A 24,595-nucleotide genomic window follows, 5' to 3' on the forward strand; every position below is an offset into this window, starting at 1 on the left:
CTGAAGCCTTTGCCTCAACCAGTGATGCTCACTTTTTATCTCATTTATGTAAGAAGATTATTATCTGAAGAAAAAGTAGACTGCTTATTTAAAAAGCAAAAGGAGGGGCTGGAGAGATAGCTCAGTTGGTAGAGTGCTTGCCTTGCCAGCACAAGGCCCTGGGTTCGATCCCCAGCACCCACCCCCCCCCCAAAAAAAAAAAAAAAAGCAAAAGGAGAAAATATCATTCTTCAATCTCCTTTACGTCCAGATGAAGAGTCTGTCCAGAGAAGCAGAGTGACTTTTCCAGAGTCACTCTAAACAGTAGTAAAGCTGGAATTCATTTCTCTGGGTCTCTTATATTCATTGTTTACTGATTTATATTAGTTATACATAACATTAGGATTTGTTTCAACATAATTATAAATGCATTGAATATAATTTGCTCTGAGTCAGTCCCCCAGTATTCCCCCTGCCCTTCCCTCTACTCTACTGATCTCTCTGCTCGATACTTAGTTTCAGGTAGTGTCTTGTGAATATACATAATGTTGAGATTCACTATAGTATATTCATATATGTACATAGGAAAGTTAGGTCAGATTCATTCCACTGACTTTTCCTTAACTCATTCCTCCTTCCTCCCTCTCCAACCCCCTTTTTTTACTCCGCTGATCTTTCTTGTATTTTAATGGATTTCCTCCCCAGCCTCCGTTTCTCTTTTAATTCTTTTAGACTAGTTTCCACATATCATAGAAAGCATTAGACCTTTGACTTTCTGAGTCCAGCTTATTTCCCTTAGGATGATAGTTTCCAGTTGCATTCATTTACCAACAAATGATACAATTTCATTCTTTTTTAATGGCTGAATATTACTCCATTCTGTATATATGCCACATTTTCTTAAAGTTTGGTTCCATAGCTTCAGTATCATGAATTATGATGCTTAAACATTTATGTGACTGCTGATTTTGGATCTTTTAGATAAATACTGAGAAGTGGGATAGCTGGGTCCAATGACAGTTCCATTACTAGTTTTTTGAGAACTCTCCAATACTGCCTTTGAAAGTGTTTGCACTGATTTGCAGCCTCATCAACAATGTGTGAGTGTACCTTTTTCTTCACGTTCTCACCATCACTTGTTATTAGTATTCTTGATGACTGCCTTTCTGTCTGGAATATAATAGAAAAGGAGGGAACATAACCCAATTCATTCTATGAAGCCAGTATCACTCTGGGGACAAAACCAAAGATCCATCAAGGAAAGAAAACTTCAGGCCAATACCTTTGATGAACATAGGTGCAGATATTCTTAATAAAATATTGGTAAAATGCATACAAAAACGTATTAAAAAGATAGTGCTCATCCTGGAAATACTAGCCAGAGCAATTAGACAGACTAAAGAAATTAAAGGAATACGAATAGGAAAAGAGGAACTCAAGCTGTCACTATTTGCTGATGACATGATTCTCTATTTAGAGGATCCAAAAACCTCCTCCAGAAAATCTCTAGACCTCATCAATGAATTCAGCAAAATAGCATGTTATAAAATCAACACGTAAAATCTAAAGTATTTTTATTCATAAGTGATGAAACATCTGAAAGGGAAATGAGGAAAACAACTCCATTCACAATAGCCTTAAAAAAAATAAAATACTTGGGAATCAATCTAACCAAAGAGGTAAAAGATCTCTACAATGAAAACTACAAAACACTAAAGAAAGAAATTGAGACCTTAAGAAGATGGAATGATCTTCCATGTTCTTAGATAGGCAGAATTAATATTATCAAAATGGCCATACTACCAAAGACGCTATACAGATTTAACACAATTCCAATTAAAATCCCTATGATATTTCTCATAGAAACAGAAAAAGCAATCATGAAATTCATCTGGAATAACAAAAGACCCAGAATAGCCAAAGCAATCCTGGGCAGGAAGAGTGATGCAGGAGGTATCACAATACCAGAACTTAAACTCTACTATAGAGCAATAGTAACAAAAAGAGCTTGGTACTGGAACCAAAATAGACAGGTAGATCAATGGTACAGGATAGACATACCCCAGTAAGTATAGTAACCTCATACTAGACAAGGGTGCCAAAAACTTACAAAGGAGAAAAGAGAGCGATAGCCTCTTCAGCAAATGGTGCTGGCAAAACTGGAAATCCATATGCAGTAAAATGAAATTAAACCCCTATCTCTCACCCTGTACAAAACTCAACTCAAAATGGATCAAGGATCTAGGAATTAGACCTGAGACCCTTCACCAAACAGAAGAAAAAGTAGGCCCAAATCTCCATCATCTTGGCTTAGGACCAGACTTCCTTATCAAGACTCCCATAGCACAAGAAATAGAAGCAAGAATCAATAAATAGGATGGATTCAAACTAAAAAGTTTTTTCTCAGCAAAGGAAACAATTAATAATGTGAAAAGAGAGCCTACAGAGTGGGAGAAAATCTTTTCCACACACACTTCACACAGAGCACTCATCTCCAAAGTTCATAAAGAACTTAAGAAACTTTACACCCAAATACAAAGAACCCAATCAATAAATGGGCTAAGGAAATGGGCAGACACTTCACAGAAGATATACAGGTGATCAACAAATACATGAAAAAGTGCTCATCATCCCTGGTAATTAGAGAAATGCAAATTAAAACCACCCTAAGATTTCATCTAACTCCAATTAGAATGGTTATTATCAAGAACACAAGCAATAATAAGTGTTGGCGTGGATGTGGGGAAAAAGGCACACTCATACATTGCTGGTGGAGTTGCAAATTGGTGCAGCCACTCTGGAAAGCAGTATGGAGATTCCTCAGAAAACTTGGAATGGACCCACCATTTGACCCAGCTATCCCACTCTTCCATTTATCCCACTCTTCCATTTCAGTTCCAAAGGACTTAAAATCAGCATACTACAGTGATGCAACCACATCAATGTTCATAGCAGCTCAATTCACAATAGCTAGATGCCCTTCAATTGACAAATGAATAAAGAAACTGTGGTATATATACACAGTGGAACAGTGGAATATTACTCAGTCATAAAGAATAGTAAAATTATGGCATTTGCTGGTTAATGGATGAAGTTGGAAAATATCATGCTAAGTGAAATAAGTCATGCCCAAAAAACTAAAGGCCGAATGTTTTCTCTGATAAGTGCATGACAATATATAACAATGGGGGGTAGAGGGGGAAGAGAAGAATGAAGGAACTTTGGATGGTGTAGAGGAAAAAGGGGTGGGAGGGGGTGGGAGGGGGTGAGAATGGAAAAACAGTAGAATGAAACAGACGGTATTATCCTATATATGTATGATTACATGAATGGCATGAATATACATTGCGTAAAAGAATAGAAATGAAAAGCTGTACCCCATTTGTGTACAATGAATCAAAATGTGTCTGTAAAAATTAAAAATATTTTAATAAAAAAAAGATAGTGCACCATGATCAAATGGATTTCATCCTATGGATACAAGGTTGGTTCAACATGTGGAAATCAATTAATGTGATTCACTACATAAATGGAATTAAGGACAAGAATCACATGATTATATCAATAGATGCAGAAAAAGCATTTGGCCAAGTATAGCACCCATTCATGTTTCAAACACTAGAGAAACTAGGGATAGATGGAACTTAACATTGTAAAGGCTACATATGACAAATCCAAAGCCATCATCATACTGACCAGAGAAAAACTGAAAGCATTTCCTCTAAAAACAACACCAAGACAAGGCTGTCTACTCTCACCATTCCTTTCAGCATAGTCTTTGAAACTCTAGTCAGAGCAATCAGGCCAGAGAAGGAAATTAAAGGAATACAAATAGGAAAAGAAGAGATCCCTTCTTGCCAATGACGTGATCCTATATTTAGAAGACCCAAAAACTCAACAGAAGACTTCTGGAACTGATAAACAAATTTAGTTAAGTAGCAGGACACAAGCTGAAAATACCTAAATAAGTTGAGTTCCTATACTCTCTGGGTCTCTGGAATTCTAGTGCACAGCAGTCCTTTATTACACTGATTATCCTCACTGGTGACATTTCCACTTGCCAGCATCTGTAACTTACAGAAGTGGTAAAGTGCACCTCATGCATTACATTTGACCCCTGCTTAAATGCTTTGGCTTCCCAGTGTTCTCACAAAACAAAAATAATCAGAAAAATCTTGAAATCAGAAGAAGAATGTTGGATCCACGTTCTGTGGGGCAACGTTCAGCTGACACAGTACAGCAGCTACGGTTGAGCAGGTGTGAGCTTTGCAGGTTTCACAGTCCACGTCACTCCATTGTTTCTCAGATAGTGACACTGGTTATTGTTGTCTGTAGCCCCATTTATTTGCTTGTTATTTCTTCTAGGAAGTAAGTGGTTTTCTAGATCCATATCTTGATCTATCTTGATCATATACTTCTTAACAATAGGAAAATCATAGACCGAAAAGGCCTTTTATGCATTCATACATTTGATTTGTTTGACTTTTATTAGAGATAGAATGATCTTTAAACCTCTAACATGGAGTCAGACCACCTGGGTTTGGATCCTGGATTTGCAACCTGCGGTTGGTAACCCTAGGCAATTCATCTCTCTGGACTTCACCTTCTTCCTCTGGAAAATAGGGACAGTAATAGTTTCTGACTCGAGTAGTTGTGAGGCTAAAACATATTTAACACAAAGTGTTTACCTAAAGTAAATGCTATATGAATATTTGTTGCTATTATTATATATTTTTATATTTAACCAATATGGGTGTTTTAGTTTGCTTCCTGCTATAGTGATAACCAAAGTGGATAACTCCAATTCAAAAACTATTCAGCAAGTCCTCTTCAAATAACCTGAAACGATTGTCATGGAAATATAATTGAAACTGAAATACTTGTAACCTTGTAACAAGTCTATTATATTTTGCCTAGTCTTCATTCACTGGACAAATCTAGGTAGCTCTGCTTGTATTGTATAAGCAGTTGAATCCACATTCTGTGTTTTTTTTTTTAATATTTATAGTATGATTTAACATCTTAAGCATTTTTTAGTGTCATTAGATAATTGGAATCAATATATAATGTAGGAGTTTTGAGCTTTTATCTACTCTCACTTACTGTTACTTTAGAAAACTTCCTAAGATGAAATCATTTTTGCTCTTCATATGAAATTTTTTCATAAAATATTAAATAAGTAATCATTTTCTAAGTGCATTAACTCTGATTTTCTTTATCTTCTTGTGGCTGTAGTAACTAGTTCTGTACTTGACACAAAGCAGACTTTCAATAAATTTTTACTTAATAAATAGTTTGGATTGAATTTCTGAGATTCGAGGTACTTGGCTTACTTCTTTGTTCATTCAGTGGGTATTTTGCTTCAGGCACTACTTGTAGTTAAAAAAAAGTATATATAGTTTTAAATGCATTAGTTCCTTTGCTTTCTTGATAAGTGTATTTAAAATATGTCCCCTCAGCTCTTGCCTGAGGGGAATTGAATGATCATCAAGAACTTTTCTGTTGACCATTAAAATGAAAATAAACATCTCCAATGCTTCTTGGAAAGTTAATAGTATTAATAAATTCCAAAAGTAAAATCACTAAACAATTTAGAGAAGGGAGGAAACTAATGACATTACTGTAATTACGCTTGCATCAAATTTATCATGGAGTTTCTTAATTATCAAGTCAATAAGGGAAATTAGGTAGTTCTTATTTTTCATCATTGTTGTAATCTGTCAAGAAGAATGCATTTTTCTTGGGAGACTATCTTTCATTCATTCATCAAATGTTTCTGATCATGCCTACTATGTGCTGTGATATGACAAAGCCATTGAGAAAGCACTGTGGATTAAAGAGATCAGTCCCTATCTCTAAATAGTTATCTCTGAGAAGTGAAAGAGTTTGGCAAACTGAATAGGAATGAAGATCAGTGCATGACAACATGACATTTCAAGGAGAGACAGCAGAGGTAGATCTGAATCTGTCATTCCACCCAAATGTTGAAGACTTTTTAACAGGAAAGTAATGTGATTAATTGTACATTGCGGAGACATCACTCTGGCTAAAGAAGGAGGAATTCACCAAAAGGAAACGAGAGTAGGTACTCTAGCTTGGATGCTATTAGAAAATTCCCAGTGAAAAATGGAGTTATCTCGGAACTGAGTTGCAGTAGTGGGAGTGGTAACATTCAGACGTATTTAAGATTTATGATTTAGTGCTAGAATGGGAAGGGAAGGAGAGGCACAGGAATGATTCCCTTTGCCATCATTTGAGCAGCAACCGAGTGGATGAGAAAACCAGACAAAAGCAGATTCAGGGAAGATGATCATAATTTAATTGGTTGAGTCTGAAAAGCATATGAGACATCCAACCAGACACATGGAATAGACAATTGAATATTTCTGCCTATGATTCAGAACACAGATGAAGTCTAGAGATAGAAAATTGAGAGCTTCATAATATAGTGTGTGTTTCAAGTTGTGAACTTGATCATTTAGAAGGGGTCCTGAGTCAGCTGAAAGGGATTTTTAGTCACAGGATATGGGATGACAAGTTGACCATTGTCATTAGTAGCAATTTCACAGAAAGATTAGAAAATTGCCTTGTCATTATATAAAATTCAATTTGACATAGATATATAGCTTTCTGGTGATCAGGTTGATCCAAAGATAAAGTTGAAAAATTTCTCAGGGACACAGCGAACATTTCATTTTCCAGTGGTTCTGGAGTGGAGAGGAAACTACCTACTGACCATAGGGAGTTTGGAATGAATGGGGACTTTTGATTATCATAATGTTTAAAAAGAGATATCGTCAGCATTAAATATAGGGGGCAAAACACATTTTTTACTGAACCCATGATGAAAATAGTGCCCCTTGAGAGATACCAAGAGACTCTTGTGCCACCTGTCCTCCTGTGGCTGTCTGATTATCACCTTTCCACCTGCCTGCCAAGGCAGGCCATTGGTCCTCCCTGGATTCTCTCCTCTACAAAATTCTCTCCTTTCCAGTTGAAATAACTGCTGTTCCCCTTGGTCTTCTTGAGGAGATGACAGCTCTGGCTCTGCCATCCACAGATTAGCACCCTGCCCCTCCCAGCTGTTCTGGACCTAAATGAGCATGTATAAACAAACTCCGTGAGAAGATCTACTTCCAGTGCATCATCATTTTTGTTGGGATCCTGAGTCTTAACAGCTATCTTTTCCACAAATCATGTGTCTCATCGCTAGTTTCCTGGTGATGGTGTAATTCTAGATTTAGTTGCCAGTTAAGTTTGAGGCTGCTGAATAATTGTCCTCCTTTGTATTTTTTATATTACCCTTTCATGGTGCAAACATGTCATTGATTTATTTATAATTCAAGCAACCTGGATATTGTTAGCTTGGTGGATTATTCTCTCCCTTCTGTCTGAAGGTGTATTCAACAGAACCTAATAACTGTGTGTAGTTTTTCCTTAGTAAGCAGTTCATTATTTTATATATATATTTCATATATATTTATGAATTATATATAAATGTTTTGTAAGCAGTTCATTTTACATGTATAGATATAGATATAGATATGCTGAAGACATTCCTAAAGGATTACCCAGTTAGGACTCTGACCTTCTATAACAGAGGGCATGGAAAAGTCAATTTGAACCTAGGAAAAAAATTGAAGGTTAGATTTTTCTAGTCAATCACGTAAGTTAGAACAATTTCAGCAGAGAGAGAATTGAATGAAAGAGGGAATAAAATTTTGCTTTCTTGGATGACTCAAGATCAGCAAAAGCCCAGAGTTCTTATCTCGAAAACTCCGTCATAAATGGAGACCGTGACTAAGCGACTGGACTGTTGCAGGCCTCCTCTCTGCCACAGCTCTGAGTCTGCCGCATGATGGGTATTCAGAGTCACACAGTTTGGAAAGTAAAGCCAGTCATGTTTGCAAGTACACAGAAAAGAATTAATGTACACCTTACTCCTCAAGAGTAACTTTTTTGACAATTTCTCTCTCTCCTGTTGAACACCACACACACACACACACACACACACACACACACACACACACAGGTGCTCCATTCCTAAAGTCTTTGAGTGAAGGCACATAGGGCACTGTTTCAGGAGCTATTGCTTGCTTCTAGGAATATCTGCCGAGTAAAGTTCTTTGCGGGGATGAGATATTCCTCAGCTCTGTTATAAATTCTGTTGTATCTATTCTGGCATGTTTTTGAGTATTTTACATATCGTAACTATGTTTTTAAAATTATGTATTTTGATATATATATATATATATATAAATATCTGTATTTATATCTATTTCTCACCTTAAACTTTTACATTTTTACCTCATTGGAGGTGGAAGGGGTAAAGAACAGGAACGGTCTTATAGTGTATTTATATTCCTTATGGTCAAAGAAAACTGGCAAAAACTCATCTGGTCCTCATATTCATTTAATTGAATTGAAGATTTCACAGTGAACCTTTTTTACTTGGATTATTTGGTGTTTCCAAGCATATATTTCTGACATTTAATTTTATTTTTGTAAGAATTCTTGAATTTTTATCATGATGTAACATTTTCATTTTGAAAATCACGCACATTTAAATATTACTCTCATCTATAAATACCCATGTATGTAATTTTCTGAGACTCAGATCTCTGTAATAGTCTTTTTAATATGACATTTTTCTATCAGTCATTTTCCAAGTATCTTCAACATGTGTAACTGTGAGGTTAGTGGGAGAAAGGTAGCATCCTTGGATGAATAGTGGATGTCCTGTCCTGAAGGTCTTTATAGTGTGGTAGAGGAACCGATGCGTCGTGACTGTTAAATACAGGTCTGCATCACAAGTGAGGATGGGCTGTGACCATGACACAAGGACAGGCCAGATGCACCTCTTGTGGCTCTTCTTTCTCTGGTTGCAGGTATTCAGCTTTGCTTTTGGTCATGTTGGATAATATCTTACATTCTTGTCCCACTACTTGAGCAAAGTTTGAAGTACATGCTATAGTATTGTTGACCAGAGGTAAAATATCAAACAGCAGACCTCTAGAGCTAATTCATATTGCTTGACTAAAATTTTATGTCCATTGGTTAGTAACTCCTCTTTCATCCTTTCCCCAACACAGGCAACCACCCTCTACCCCTTGATTCTGAGGTTGACTGGTTTTTTTGATACCTCATATTTGTCTTTCTGTGAATGACATATTCCCCTTACAGCAATGCCCTCAAAGTAAATTCATATTCTTGAGTATTGTAGAATTCCCGACTTTTTGAAGGCTGAATAGTATTCCATTGTCTGTGTATGACACATTTTCTTTATCTATTTAACTATTAATGGACATGTTGTTTATTTTGTCCATTGTGACTAGTATTTCAGTGAAGAAGGAGTTGCTAGTATCTCCTAGAGTTCCTGATTTCAACCATAATTGGATAAATATCCCCATAGGAAATTTCTATATTAATTTTTTGGGGAGCTTCCAAAATATTTTCTATTAGTGGCTGTATTCCCACCAATAGTGTGTAAGAAGTCCAACATCTTGACCAGTACTCCTTCTCTTTTATTTTGTTTTGTTTTAATTAATAGGTATCCTGACTGCTATGGGGTGATATTTCATTGGTTCTTTTTAGTTATACGTGATAGTAGAATCCACTTTGACATAATTATAAAAGCATGGAATATATCTTGTTCTAATTCAGTCTCCAGTACCTCTTTGACATAATTATAAAAGCGTAGAATATATTTGGTCTAATTCAGTCTCCAGTACCTCTCCTTTCCCTCCCCTCCTCAAACACCCACTGCTTGCTACCCTTTACTGATCTTTCTGCCATTTACCCATAGTTATTTTTCTAATTAATTTCTTGCAGATGAACTATTGATGAATGTAGTTTGAATATTAACCCCTTATTGGATATATGATTTGCACATATTCTCTACCATTTTGTAGTTTGCCTTTTCAACACTGTGGGTTGTTTTCTTTGCTGCACCAGAGAGCTTTTTGGTTTGACTAAGTCCTATTGATTTATTTCTGTTTCTGTTGTCTGTGCTATCATATTCATTAATGTCATATCAATGAAATTGTCGCCAAGATAAATGAAGCTTTATGCCTCTTATGTTTTCCTTTAGATGTTTTAGTTTCAGGTCACACGTCTTTTGCATCTTTAAGACTTTAATTCATTTCTAGTTGATGGTGTAAGATGAGTCCTCTTTTATTTCTTTGCTGGTGGATATCCAGTTTCCTCAATACCTGTTGAAGAGATTGTACCTTCCCCAGGGTGTATTCCTGCTACCCTGGTTAGAAAATCAGTCAACCTTAAATGTTTGTACTTATGTCTGGACTCTCCATTGCATTCAGTCTCTCTTTATGTCAGTATCACAATGTTTAGATTCCTGTAGCTTTGTGCTGTATTTTGAAACAAGGAATTGTGGTTCTTCTAGCTACATTCTTGATTTTGAGTATTGGTTAGGCAATTCAAGGTCTTTTATGGCTCCATATGAATTTTAGAATTTTTTCAATTCCTGTAAAAATGTTATTGGGATTTTGATAGTGATTATCCTGAATCTCTATATAATTTTGATTAGTATGGATATTTTCACCACCGTAAGTCTTTCAGTTCATGAACACAGAATTTCAATGGTGTTTTATAGTTTATAGTATACACATATTTAACTTACCTTCTTAAGTTTATTTCTGTGTGTTTTATTCTTTTTGATGCTATTGCAAATGGACTCATCTCCTTCATTTTGGTAGTGCAGAGAATCACAGCGGATCCTTGCATTATTTTGTGCACTCTTTGAGGGCAGGACCATGCCTTATCTGTATTACACATATTAATATATAAATAACAATAAGCAGTTATTAATATTTGTTCATTTCCATATTTTTATTGTTTCATTGGTGATAATCTTTGTCATTTTTTCTTCTCTCTCTCTCTCCCCTTCTCTCCCTCTCCTGCTTTAGGGCTCTACTAGTACAGCAGCCTCTCCTCCAGTCTCCACCCCTGTCACAGGACACAAGAGAATGGTCATCCCAAACCAGCCCCCTCTTACGGCAACCAAGAAGTCTGCAATGAAGCCACAGCCTGCGCCTCAGGCAGGCCCCATTCCTGTGACTCCAATTGGAACACTCAAACCCCAGCCTCAGCCAGTCCCAGCCTCCTACACCACGGCATCGACTCCATCAAGACCAACCTTCAATGTGCAAGTGAAGTCGGCCCAGCCGAGCCCTCATTACATGGCTGGCCCTTCATCTGGACAAATTTACGGCCCAGGGTCCCATGGTTATAATGCTCAGCCCGTCTCTGTCTCTGTACAGTGTCCACCTTCATCAACCCGGGGTGGCACAGATTATGCCTATGTTCCACCACCAGGATCTCAGCCTGAGCCTGGGTATGGCTATGGCCCCAACCAAGGTCGCTATTATGAACCCTATTATGTAGGGGGGTCTGCCTATGGGGGCAGAAATGACTCGGATCCTGCCTATGGTCTGCAAGGTCACCCAAATACCTGGAAGCGGGAACAAGGATACACTCCCCCTGTGGTGGGGAACCAGAGTCCTGCTGGGATGTATCCAGTCCCTGGTTCCAAGAAGACCTATATCACAGATCCTGTGCCAGCCCCCTCTGCACCACCACTGCAACCAAAGGTAAGAAATCACGAACACAGTGATGGGGACAAGGCGGGCCCCACTCAGAACGTCTTCCCCAGAAAGTGACGCTGAAGGCCCAAGTTCACTGGCTACTCTTTTGTTTCATTAGGGAATATAATCCCAGGGAAGAAAGAGGGAAGTGGAAGAGAGGGAGATTTTATTTGCAAATATGTCATCAACGGAGCTACTGTGTAGTATCAGATGTGACTGACTGCTCATTCTTAAAGGATTATCTTCCAAAAAGCTATATGAACCAAAGTATCTCAGCAAAATCTGTTTTGGTGGGGAAATGGAAAATTACCTTCCAACTCTTGCATCCTATCAATCAAAATATCCCTCTATGGAGCAGGAACGTCCTCGCACAAGTTTCATTTGCTTGCATATTAAGTATGTGTCATTTCTCATTTTAGCAGAGAACAATCCCAGATCTATAGTTGGGAAGCATGCAGGGCAGACTTGAGGTGAGCCTACTGTTAGGCAGTACCCATGCAGAGGTGGTCAGAATACAATGAATGTTGTCACCACAGTAGCTACTGGGGTAGAACAAGTGGCCAAGGACTCAGGAGACTGCCGAGACCAAGTGGGTCTCAGCAATGTAGGCACCTCAGAGAGTTTCCTTGGAGAAGCAGTAGCACAACGGGACTAGTCTGTTGCCCCTTATTTATTCACATTACTGGTCCTCCAGGAAGAATCTCACATTTGACCCTTTAACCCACTAAGCAATGCTTAAAAATCCTTTATGAGTCCTTGTTGTCTTCTGTTTGATCTTTTTAGTCAACACATTTACTTTCTTCCTCTTTCTACATAAGATATAATACTAAACATCCCACTGACAACAACTGGGATTTTCCATTAGTACTAAACCAACACGTATTGTTTCTCCCACCATGACAGAGCAACCAATGAGGGTTACTGGAAGGAGCGAAGTGACTGAGCTGGCTTCCAGCCTTTAGGTTGGAGCAGAACCCTCCTGTCTTTTCAGTTAGAACTGTGAGGTATCAGGAGTTTGAAAGCCCTTCATTAATCTGAAACTGAATGGTAACTGAAGGGATGGATGCATTGGATGGAAAGTTGGACTATTTATCCGTTTTTAATTCCTTCCATATTTTTGACAAGATTGTCAATTTCCAGACAGATCCATTCTCATATTCAAACATTGTAACAAATTCCTTTAGGATGTCTACTAAGCCATTATTCTCACATGTAAGTTTCTGCTGCATTAATAGTGTTCCATTTGGATATCAGGTTCCTTAGAGGACTAGAGATCTTCCCAGATGGGGCCTATGAAGGGCTCGGGGGAATCTATCAACATCATGCATAACCATTACACAAAGTGGGCCAGCCATGATTATTTTTCAATATTAAGATTCCAAGTTAAAATGTTATGTGATTTTGAAACATTGCCTCTTTATGAAGATAAATATTATTAAATGGGTTTTGTGTTTGTTTTTTAAAGAAGGCTCATCCAAAATAGGCAAACTGCACAACCTGCCTTTGTTAACATCATGGCAGATTTACTTTAGTCCCTCCTGACCCATAAAGAAACCAGTTTAGATACGTTAAGATGATTGAACTTTACCTCATTTTTTTCCAACTACAAGAAGTTAAGATTGCAATAAAATAAAATTATAGGTTGGAACATTTGCTAGCAACATTTAAGTTCTAATAGGTAAGCAATTTTGCCTTGGCCAAGACAAACTGACTCAAAGGATGGCTAAGTGATGTCTGTAAGGAAGAGATGGTCTCTGATTTGTTTGAGGTTGCCATTGTCTCACTTGGGGAACCAGATATGGGGGGAAGCAAAAATGTGCTGTCCACTTGGAGGGCATCATTTGGTGAGAAATACTGAGCCAGTCTTTAAGTGCTCTGTTTTCCAATTACCACACTGAATCCTCTGGCCACTGTTCAACATTCAGAAACAACCTGATGATGGAGGAAAAAGAATCAGTGTTCATTGCAAAGCCTGGACCTAAGATGTTAGGTCCAGCCACGTCATTAACATTGAATCTGTCTCCTCAGCCTGCTTTGGATGATAGAATGAATTTTTATTAACTGCTCACTAGAAGTCATGCAATTTCACTTTGTTTAATATGTTTAATATATGAGTAAAGTAATTATTCAAGATGATCTATTACACTATTACAGATTTTGAATATCAGCGGGTTTCATGTCACTTTTTAAATTTTTGAAATATTTGTTTTTCAACAGTGTCTTGTTTTCACATATTCAATTGAGCATTTTAAAAAATGAAAATCAACTCATGTACTTTTCACTGTGATTATTAAGGGGAGTGGCTAGAGGTTGACATTTAGCCATCTGTCTGTGCTTTGGGAAAGGGAGAAGTGACTGATACAGCTACAAGATATATTCTGTGCATGTTTGCTGTGCATGGGCTGATGGAGGAGTGGGCTCTTTCATAGTTGTCTTTGAGGAGAACACCCCTGTGTTCGGCTGTGCCTGAGCACTGTTGACCTTATTATCTACATATTAACTCTATTTGGCTTAATAATGTGAGTAGTTGCTTGAAAAATGAGCTCCTAATTCTTATCCTAGTTCTTCCTTGACATTCCACTTTCAATTTGAGGAAAACCTCTAGACCTCTTTGTTTGCTTCCAACCTCAGTCAAGTGGAACGTCATCTTCACTAATTAATTAATGATTGCAAAAGGGCTTGGAAATTTCCAAGGGCTAAATAATTGCCAAGTTAGGGGTATTAGCTTTTCCATTGGCTTTTATTTTTTTCTAATTTTTTAGTCACTGATGGAAAAGTTACCTCTATATCTGAAAACAGTGATACTTTATTACACTGCAAATTTCTGGGGAATTTGCACTAAACACACTGGAGAAAAATTAAAGACAATATAGTGGAGATTAGCTGCTTTACTGTTCTTACATTGTGGTGCATAGAAAAGAAGATGGGAAGGAGAGGGGGAAGAGAGAAAAAGGAAGAAAGATAAAATCAGAGCCTACAAGACTTAGGGGACCAGGATTATATCTGTGTTCCCATAATGTGCTGAGCAGTGAATTTGCATGGTGCAGTAGGCCATAATGTGTTTCCTGTACCATCTGAGCTGAGTTCCTTGAAAAATGTTGTTATAAGCAAGTCTTTATAAGGGAAAAATGTTGCCTTCTGGCTGGAAATCCTCTTAAAGATACAGTGGAATCTTTTCTCTCTGCTGAGTTAGGAAAGCTAATATATTATCTCCATGCTTCTGTATTGTTCCCTGGACTTTTGTCCTGTGCATTATTTTCACAGCCCTTTGAGGTGGGTTGTGTAGTTTCTTCAATATTCAGAGAAGGTGGCTCAGCTTAAAAGTGCCAGAACCAGAATCTGGAGACCAGTCATGATTTCGAGTCCACAGTAGCAAAGCACCTTTAGACCCTTTTCCTTATCTTAAAACAAAATCTAGGTCAACCTCAACTGTGTTACAGGAACAGATATTTGCCACATAGTGCATGAAAGCAGTGTGCTGCCCACCCTACGGAAGTTGGTGAATTCATCCCCCCTATGGAGGTTATGTTAAATTCTAAAATCATCTATTATAGAAATTTCCTTGAAGTATCCTACAGGACAGTGAGACCTTAGGTCCTCAAACTATCTCTCAGTCTAACATAAAGTGTTTCTCCTCAAGAGTTAGAACAGATCCTTTTTCTCCTTTAGATTTGAGGTTTGAGGGATATTTAATAGTTCAGAGAAGAGGCACTGAGGGGTCAGTATTGAAGGAGATGCCTTAAGTTTCTTATAATGACTTGTACATTGGGTACACTAAAAAGTCATTGCAGGCATTTTAAAAAGAACCCTCTTGATAGTAATCCTGTGCTAAATATCTTGCAAGAGGGATGAAGACACACACACACACACACACACACACACACACACACACACACCCCTACCCCTCAGGTCATTTGCCAATATTTGACCACGTGTGAAGGTGAGAATGAAAAAAGAGGCTCAAGGAGGCCGGTGGCAATATTTTGTCATTCCTTTTTGGACAGAACTTTTCAGTTTCCAAAGCACTTACTTAGTGGACCTCCCAAATGTCCATGAATATTAAATACAGGTAGAAGATTTTATCTCTTTTACTGATGAAGATTCAAAAAGCTCAAGGATGAGATTCATCATCTAAGATCATATGTTAAATTCCTGGGGGAGCCACAATTCCACATCAGAACTTCTAAGGATGGTCTCTATGTTTTTTCCTGTGCAAACCACTGGATCTTAGTATCTTTGAGTATTTAGGTGGCAGGAGCTCCACATCAACACCATGGGACATAACCCTGGAATGGCCATGACACATGTAGACATGGAAGTGGTCTTAGGCCAGTGCCATGGAGATGAGATTTAGGTTGGAGGGAAGCACCCATTAAATCCCTGGATCTGAACCTTCTCTTCCCCATTATACACACAAGACTGTCCCCAGATTCTTTCTGCTTCCACGATGTCTAAAATCTAATTTTCTTTTCTATTGTCCACTTCCTATTGAATTCTGTTCTCATTTCTCACCCATGTTTTTGGGATGGCTTCTTAACTAGTACCTCTTCCTCTAACCACTCTTCACCCCCATTCATCTTATACCTACTACCAGATTAATTACTTGTACTACTAGTGGTGCCCTTAGCATTAATTGCCCTTTTCAAAAACCTCAAGAAACCATCTCCAGTTATGGAATACATCGAAACCCCTACTGGCTTTCTAGTTCTATCTTCCCCTTTGAGTATCTAGGCTGCCAGTTGATAAATTATGTTTTTAGTTAGTTCTTTTCTCTATAGCTTTGTACACTAAATTCTTTCTTAGTATGCTTTTCCACTTCCCCCACAAATTAAGAAAATATTTACACATTCAAGTGTGACCCATGAAGTCCCAGGTAAAGTGTTAATCTTTTTCATGAAGACTTCGCCTTGTCTTAAAAATCAAATTGCACATTATTTCTTCTTGTTCTTCTTTTTGCAGTTTTTATACTCTTAACTAGCATCATTTATATAACCATTTTCCACCAATGTATGCCCCAGAGTATATTAAACTTCAAGTTTTAGGTGATGCAGATAGTATTTGAAACTCTTGTGTTCCTCAGAGTAACTACTACAGAGCATTATTACTATTATTTAAGCTTAAATAATGCTTAATATTATTATTATTTAAAGCTTAAATTCCTTTAAGCACATTCACTGAACATGAATATTATTAAAACATTATTATTAATGTATTATTAATACATTCTTATTTAATGAGTATGCTTAAAGGAATTTCCTTTGCCATCCTAAAATAAGAAATACTAGGTTGTTCAGCAAAACTCAAAAACACAAATCTGCTCAATATTCAGGGTAGCTAGATAAGTTTTAGAATATATATGTATATATATGTATACACATATATACACATGTAATGCATACATGCACATATATATATATATATTCACTGTTATATACACAGAACCTTTTTCACTTTCTACCCCTTGCCTTCTATGTTCATAGAATTTGTTGATTCATATTATTGAGATTTGATTTACATTCAATAAAAGGTGCCTATTTTAATTGAATAACTTGAGACAAATGTGTGTATCTGTGTAACTATCATTACCATCAAGACATGGAGGATTTAAACTACCACACAAAGTTCTCTTGTGCCTTATTGTGGTAAGTTCCCTCTACCTGTAACCCCGGGCAACCATTCTTGTTTTCCAACAATGTAGATAATTTTTGCCTGTTCTAGAATTTCATTTAAATGGAATCCTATAACATGTATCCTACATCTGGAGTTTTTTTTACTCATTGTAGTTGAGATGTGTCCACATGGTGTGAGTCAAGAGTTCATTCATTTTTATTGCTAAGCAGTGTTCCATTGTATGGATATACTACCCTTTTTAGACATTTACCTCTCTGAGGGTATTTTTTTCCCATTTGGAGTCATAAGTAAAACTTTTATTAACATTCATGTACAAGTCTTTGTGTATACATAGCTTTCATTTTTCCTGAATTAAATAGTTTTAGTCAGCTTTTTCTCTATTATGAGCAGAAAACCTGACGATAAACATTTAGAAAAGGAAAAGTTTACTTGGGGGCTCATAATTTTAGAAGTCTCAGTCCATATGTGACCAACTCCATTACTCTGGGTCTGAGGTGAGGCAGGGCATCATGGCAGAAGAGTGTGGTAGAAGAAAGGAGCTCAGGACATGGCACCAGGCAGCAATAAGAGAGAGAAAAAGATAGTTTGTATTTTCTGTTTCCTTAGACGATTTGCTGGTATGGGCTACCAAATTATATGCTATCCTTTTCTTAGATGCTTTAAAAGTAAATTTAAGTTTGTGATTCACTTCAAGTTAATTGAGTGCCTGATTTGGAGTATGTATCAAAGTTCATTTTTTCCCAATAGTTATTTCTTTTCTGACACAATTGAGTAAAATACCTCTATTCTCCTTTTGATTACCTAGATACCTCTGACAAAAGTTAATTGTGTGGGTCTGTGTGGACTCTCCCAGTTTGATATATATCCTTATCACTCACTCTTCTGTACATTTTGAAATCAGGCATCATAAATACATGATCTTTTTTCTCTTTCAGAAGAGAACTTTGTTCTAAGTCCTTTTCATTTCCACATACATTTTATCATTAGCTTATCTTTTTCCACAAAATAACCTGTGGAGATTTTGATTGAGTTTGTGTTGAATCTAGATCAAATTGAAAACAGCTTATATTTTAACAACATTGTTTTCCAACTCACGGACATGGTATATCTTGTAGTTTACTTATGTCTTCATTAATTGCTCTCAAAAATGTATGAGAATTTTGTAATTTTTTAAAATTTGTCTTAAGCATTTCATGTTTTGCATGCTATTCTATTGTGAATGGTATCTTAAAATTTTACTTTGTAATTATTATTATTATAGATGAATACAGATGATTTTTTGCATATTGATCTGTATCATGTGCCCTTGTTGAACTTAGTAGTTCTATTAGCTACTTTATGATTCCTTAGGCTCTTATTCTACCTGATCATTTCATCTGGAAACAAATTGTCTTTATTTCCTTTATGGATAACATTCTCTCCATCAACTAACTTCCTATATGTGAAAGATTTGCTTACTAACTGAAGAATTTATATTCTTTAAAGTTGTTAACTAGAAAAAATCAGATCCTCTATTCTCCATAGAATAGTCTACAGAAATTGCAGTCATAGAAATAACCTTCAGTATCATTAGGTAAGATCCCCTTTGATGGAAAAAAAAACGAGGCCTGAATAGCTGTGAGTACTAAAAGATATATAATTGGTAAGTCAAACATTTGAGTAGGAAACTAACTTTTCTTTCTATACCACCCAGTTCTTGTCAGCATCCTTAAGACAAGTTTAAGACAGGTGAGGAGAACAGTAAATGACCTTTAAATGTTATAATATTAATATTGCAAAAATGATCTTTTCTCCTAGCTTTCTACCTAACTCCTCATTCATTTTTGTAAGAACTCTTGATAGTAGAAAATGGCTCCTGTTGTAATGTCCTCTGTTCTGTTTCACAGTTGCTCCAATGAAAAGACTTGTTCTGTTCTCAGAGATTTTGACTCATTCCGTAATCTCTCTCTCCTGGTTTTAGTTGTTATCATCAGAATGGATATCCCGGTATACTAAGAAATGTCTGTAAATAGTATTTATTTGTCTTATCTCCTTCATATTTGGAGATTTATAAATATCCCAGTTTCCTCATGTAATTGAAAAATTAAATAAATAATTTTAACAGAAGATTCTGGGAATTTTTTATGTTTACAGAAAAAACTTACTTCAATTTATCAGTTTGGTCTTTGTTTTATTTCAATTTCATAACAAAACTAACTACCTTACTTACTGATAGCTTCCTTGGGGAATCTTAATTCCTCATTGGCCAAGTGTAGACGTTCATACTGTCCTATTTCAGATGACAGAATATAGTTGTTCTCATCTCCAGTAAACAAAAATTTGACTATTATTAATATACAGTGATCAGTGATGAACAGAAAAGCTTTTGACATACTTTGCCTGCAAAGTCTTAGAAAGTTTCCTGTGGCAGATGTCAAATGTTTTCAACTAGTACAAGTCCAAAAGTGTCATTGTCCCAGAAACAAAGATTTGATTGTCATTTTAGCTCTTTGGTTTTGTGAAAAACGAAAAATCCAACTTTTACTAATAGTCTTAGCAAATAATATGGTATTTATTCAAGTTCATCTTGGAATTCAAGGAATGTTCTTTAGAAAATACGGCTTAGTCTGTTTCAGAAGATTGCTTACTTAAAATAACATTTTGAAATATACAACAACAACACAAAACATTTTTACAATCCTATACAAAATTCACCAAGGACTTTCATGTATGGTGAAAACTCTACCATATATTCAAGAGGCAACTTTTCTAGATCCCCAATGCCAGAGGGAGGATGAGAACTCAGGTCTTCTCACTAAGAGACCACCCCAGTGTTCCTCTGCTCTGTGACTTGCCTCTGTTCCTGTCTGTGTTTATATGTGTTCACTCATTCTACAGTTGGCCAGACATAAACTATTCCTTTAGCCCAGCAATTTGGAGAATAAAAATTTAGAGTTATATTTCTGGAACAAAATTTTTATTTAACATTATTCAAAATCAAAGATTTAATAAACATTATGTTAAGAATTAAGGAGTTGAAACTATACCCCAAATCTAAATTCAAGTCAATAGTCACCATTTTATTCAGTCTTTATAATTATTTGGCATATTTATAACTTTTCAAATGCAGATACCTTCTTTATGTTTTAGTGTATATATATATATAGGAATTACTATGAAATGAAAAAACAAGATTTAAGTACACTGTTGTGCTTTTTATGGATCTATTAGCTATTGTTTGTTTTTCATGGTACATACATAGTCTTTAAGCTAAGTTTGGATATAGGTACTGCAGATAGTGTGGTAGTTAGCTTTTTGTTATTATAACAAATAGCTGTGATAATCAACTTATAGAATCAAGACCCATTTCTTTTGGACCTGTGGTCAGGAAGCACATTATGTTGGGGAGCATATGGAGGAGCAATGTTGATCACCTCAGGAATAAGAGATGAAAGAGAGAGGAGGAGGAGACTGAGGTACCACAATCTCCCTTGAAGGCAAGCCCCCTGCCCAGGACCTAATGACCTCTCACTAGACCACTTCTTAAATGTTCCATCACTTCCCAACAGTACTGGGGAACTAGCATTTAATGCTTGGGACTTTGTGGAACATACCAGATCCAAACTAGAGCAGATGGTATTTGGAAACCCTATTTTTAATCCTGTAATCCATCCCATCCAAAGAACACAAATATTAATAAAGTAGTCTATCCAGAAGGCACCAATACTGGTGATGTCTGCAAGGACAGGAAAATGAGAATTGGAGAGGATTTCAGGAAGGCAATCTAGAAACATGGAACTGAATCAGGCAAACTGTATTCCAATGGCTAAATCTCACCTGCTACTTGGTCTTATAAATGATGCTTGGTGGGCGACAGCCATAGTCAGTGATCTAGGCATTATCTTTGTCTGCTCTAATTTTGTAGCAAGAGAGCTGAGAAGGCACCACAGAAACCATGTGGCCTACAAAGCTCAAAACATCCTACATACCCTTCCACAGAAAAAGTTTTCTGGCCCTACATCTAAAATATGGAAAGAATTTTGCAAAATTTAAATTCTCTTTAAAATTATTTGGACATCCCTCAACTATTCTTTCTTGTCCAGTAGATTTTTGGGCTGGAGTGTATAACAACAGCTAGTGGAATTTTCAGTGAGGAAAGAAGTAACTATCAAAATTAAAAAAACACCTGCTACTTGAAGAATAGTTTCTGTATCCCTCCTGTTTCTCCAAGCCTGATAAACTCCTATTTAAGTTTGTATGAACCTCTTGGAGAAGCTTAGCTGTTTGCCTAATTCCTTTATTTTTAGTATATCATCTCTCTGGATTTCTAGTAACATTTTGATTCTTTTATGATAATATGTACAATATTAAATACTTTTAATTAATAATATATTTAGATCATGAAACATCATAGAATTTGCCCTTTTAAAATGTACAATTAAATTTTATTTTAGGATAATAGATAGTTGTGTGAACATCATCACAATTTTCTCACTCCAAAAAAAGACCCCCCATATTCATTGGCAATCATTTTCCATTTTCCCCAGACCCTCCAACTGTAGGTAATCACTAATCAACTACTTTCTTTACCTTTATGTTTACCAATTTTAGGCATTTCAAATTAGACAGTATATATTCTTATGTGACTGGACTCTTTACTGCCTCATTTTTTCCCCAAATTTGGTCCATTTTGTAGTATGTATGAGTACTTCATTTCTTTTTATTTTTGAATAATACTTTGTTGTATGGAACTCTTAGATATGATGTGTCTTTGTTCTCGTTTACTTCTAAGAATTTTTTTATTTCCCTCCTGATGTCTTCTGTTATCCATTCATCATATAATAGTGTATTATTTAATCTCCAGGTATTGGAGAAGTTTCTGTTTTTTATTCTGTCATTTATTTCTAATTTCAATCCATTATGATCTGATAGAGTACAAGGTAGTATCTCTATCTTCTTGTATTTGCTAACAGTAGCTTTGTGGCATAAAATATGGTCTATTTTAGAGAAGGATCCATGTGCTGCTGAGAAGAAAGTGTATTCGTTCTTTGTTGGATGGTATATTCTATATATGTCCGTTAAGTCTAAATTGTTGATTGTGTTGTTGAGATCTATAGTTTCTTTATTCAATTTTTGTTTGGACGATCTATCCAGTGGTGAGAGAGGTGTGTTAAAATCGCCTAGTATTATTGTGTTGTGGTCTATTTGATTTCTGGAATTGAGAAGGATCTGTTTGACATACGTGGATGAGCCCATGTTTGGGGCATAGATATTTATGATTGTTAAGTCTTGCTGATTTATGCTTCCCTTAAGCAGCGTGTAATGTCCTTCTTTATCCCTTCTGACTAGTTTTGGTTTGAAGTCCACATTATCTGAGATGAGGATGGATACTCCAGCTTTTTTGCTGTGTCCGTGTGCATGGTATGTTTTTCTCCATCCTTTCACCTTTAGTCTATGGGTGTCTCTTTCTATGAGATGAGTCTCTTGCAGGCAGCATATTGTTGGATTTTTCTTTTTAATCCAATCTGCCAGTCTGTGTCTTTTGATTGATGAATTCAGGCCATTGACATTCAGGGTTATTATTGTGATATGATTTGTATTCCCAGTCAATTGACTCATATTTGTTTTTGACATGATTTGGTTTCTCCTTTATTTGGCTATTCCTTTAGGCTAGCGCCTCCTGTTGCTGATTTGCATCGTTGTTTTTCATCTCTTCCTCATGGAATATTTTGCTGAGAATGTTCTGTAATGCTGGCTTTCTTTTTGTAAATTCCTTTAGCTTTTGTTTATCATGGAAGGATCTTATTTCATCGTCAAATTTGAAGGTAAGTTTTGCTGGGTATAAGATTCTTGGTTGGCATCCGTTTTCTTTCAGGGCTTGGTATATGTTGTTCCAGGCCCTTCTAGCTTTTAGGGTCTGGATTGAAAAATCTGCTGATATTCTTATTGGTTTCCCTCTGAATGTAATTTGATTCTTTTCTCTCGCGGCCTTTAAAATTCTGTCTTTATTTTGTATGTTAGGTATTTTCATAATAATGTGCCTTGGTGTGGGTCTGTTGTAATTTTGTATGTTTGGAGTTCTATAAGCCTCTCGTACTTGGTTTTCCATTTCATTCTTCAGATTTGGGAAATTTTCTGTTATTATTTCATTGAATAGATTGTTCATTCCTTTGGTTTGTTTCTCTAAGCCTTCCTCAATCCCAATAATTCTTAAATTTGGCCTTTTCATGATATCCCATAATTCTTGTAGATTCTTACCATCTTTTCTATTTGGCCAACTTTGTTTTCAAGATTAAATAATTTTTCTTCAATGTCTGAGGTTCTGTCTTCCAGGTGTTCTATCCTATTGGTTATGCTTTCTATGGAGTTTTTAACTTGGTTTATTGTTTCCTTCATTTCAAGTATTTCAGTTTGTTTTTTTTTTCAGTATCTCTAACTCTTTATTGAAATGATCTCTTGCTTCCCGTATTTGGTCTTTTAACTGTTGATTGGTGCGATCATTTAATGCCTGCATTTGCTCTTTCATCTCCTCCTTCAATGCCTGCATTTGCTCTTTCATCTCCTCATTAGCTTCCCTGATCGTTTTAATTACGTACATTCTGAACTCCCTTTCTGACATTTCTTCTGCTGTGCTGTCATTGGGTTTTATTGATGTAGTATCTAGGTTTGTTTGGGACATTTTCTTCCCTTATTTTCTCATATTGGTCAGCTGTCAGTGGGACCCTGAGATATTGCAGTTTTCCGCTATTGGCTTATAGTGTCCCGGTAGATTTCCAGTGTATCACCTCCCAGCCTTCAGTAGCCTGATGTCTTGGAGGAATCTGATAAAGCAGCGCATCCGAAGAAAACTGCCCCTAGCCCCCTACTGGTTCCACGGTTTGGAACTGGCTCTGTGTGGAAATGCTCTCACTGTGGGCCTGCACCGTGCAGCTGGCCGTGTGGGAGGAGCCCACTGCCAAAGTGTGGAAGGCTACCTTGGGAAGACTCTAGCTGCCCTGCCTGGCTCCGATAAGCCACCTCTATCTGGGCCTGCCACCCGGGCCGAGCTTTACCCAGTGGGCAGACTCACCTGTGGCTCTATTTCAGTCCGAGTCTCTCAGTGCCTCCCCTTCTTAACTCCTGGGTTCTGGAGCAACTGGGGGTACAGTCACCCTCTAGGCCGCCATCTTGGATCGCCCCGTGAAGAGAGCCTGCAGCCGGAGTGGGCAGAGCCGCCTGAAGAGGTCTCTGGCTGCCCTGCCCTGATCCCAGAGGCTGCTTGCAGATGGAAGCTCTCCGTTGGTTCGGGGACTTGTGGCTGGTTCTATGTAGAAAACCTCTCACTGGGCGGTCTGGTCTGAGAAGCTAGACTTGAAAGGCACCTCCCACCGCAGGGGTCCAGGCTACTTGGGGAGGTCTCTGGC

General features: G+C 37.0%; 1 protein-coding gene across 8 annotated transcripts in view; it reads left to right on the forward strand.

Annotated features, from left to right (window-relative positions):
• Nucleotides 1–24,595, forward strand: part of Lpp (LIM domain containing preferred translocation partner in lipoma) — a 651,895-nt gene that overhangs the window by 389,820 nt on the left and 237,480 nt on the right. For all 8 annotated transcript variants that reach the window (XM_047563184.1, XM_047563190.1, XM_047563192.1 and 5 more), the window contains one exon: nt 10,905–11,588. In XM_047563184.1, the coding sequence (XP_047419140.1) occupies nt 10,905–11,588 (684 nt within the window). The remainder of the gene's footprint in view (nt 1–10,904; nt 11,589–24,595) is intronic.

The sequence above is a fragment of the Sciurus carolinensis genome, chromosome 9 (assembly GCF_902686445.1).
Source record: "Sciurus carolinensis chromosome 9, mSciCar1.2, whole genome shotgun sequence".
Taxonomy (NCBI): Eukaryota; Metazoa; Chordata; class Mammalia; order Rodentia; family Sciuridae; genus Sciurus; species Sciurus carolinensis.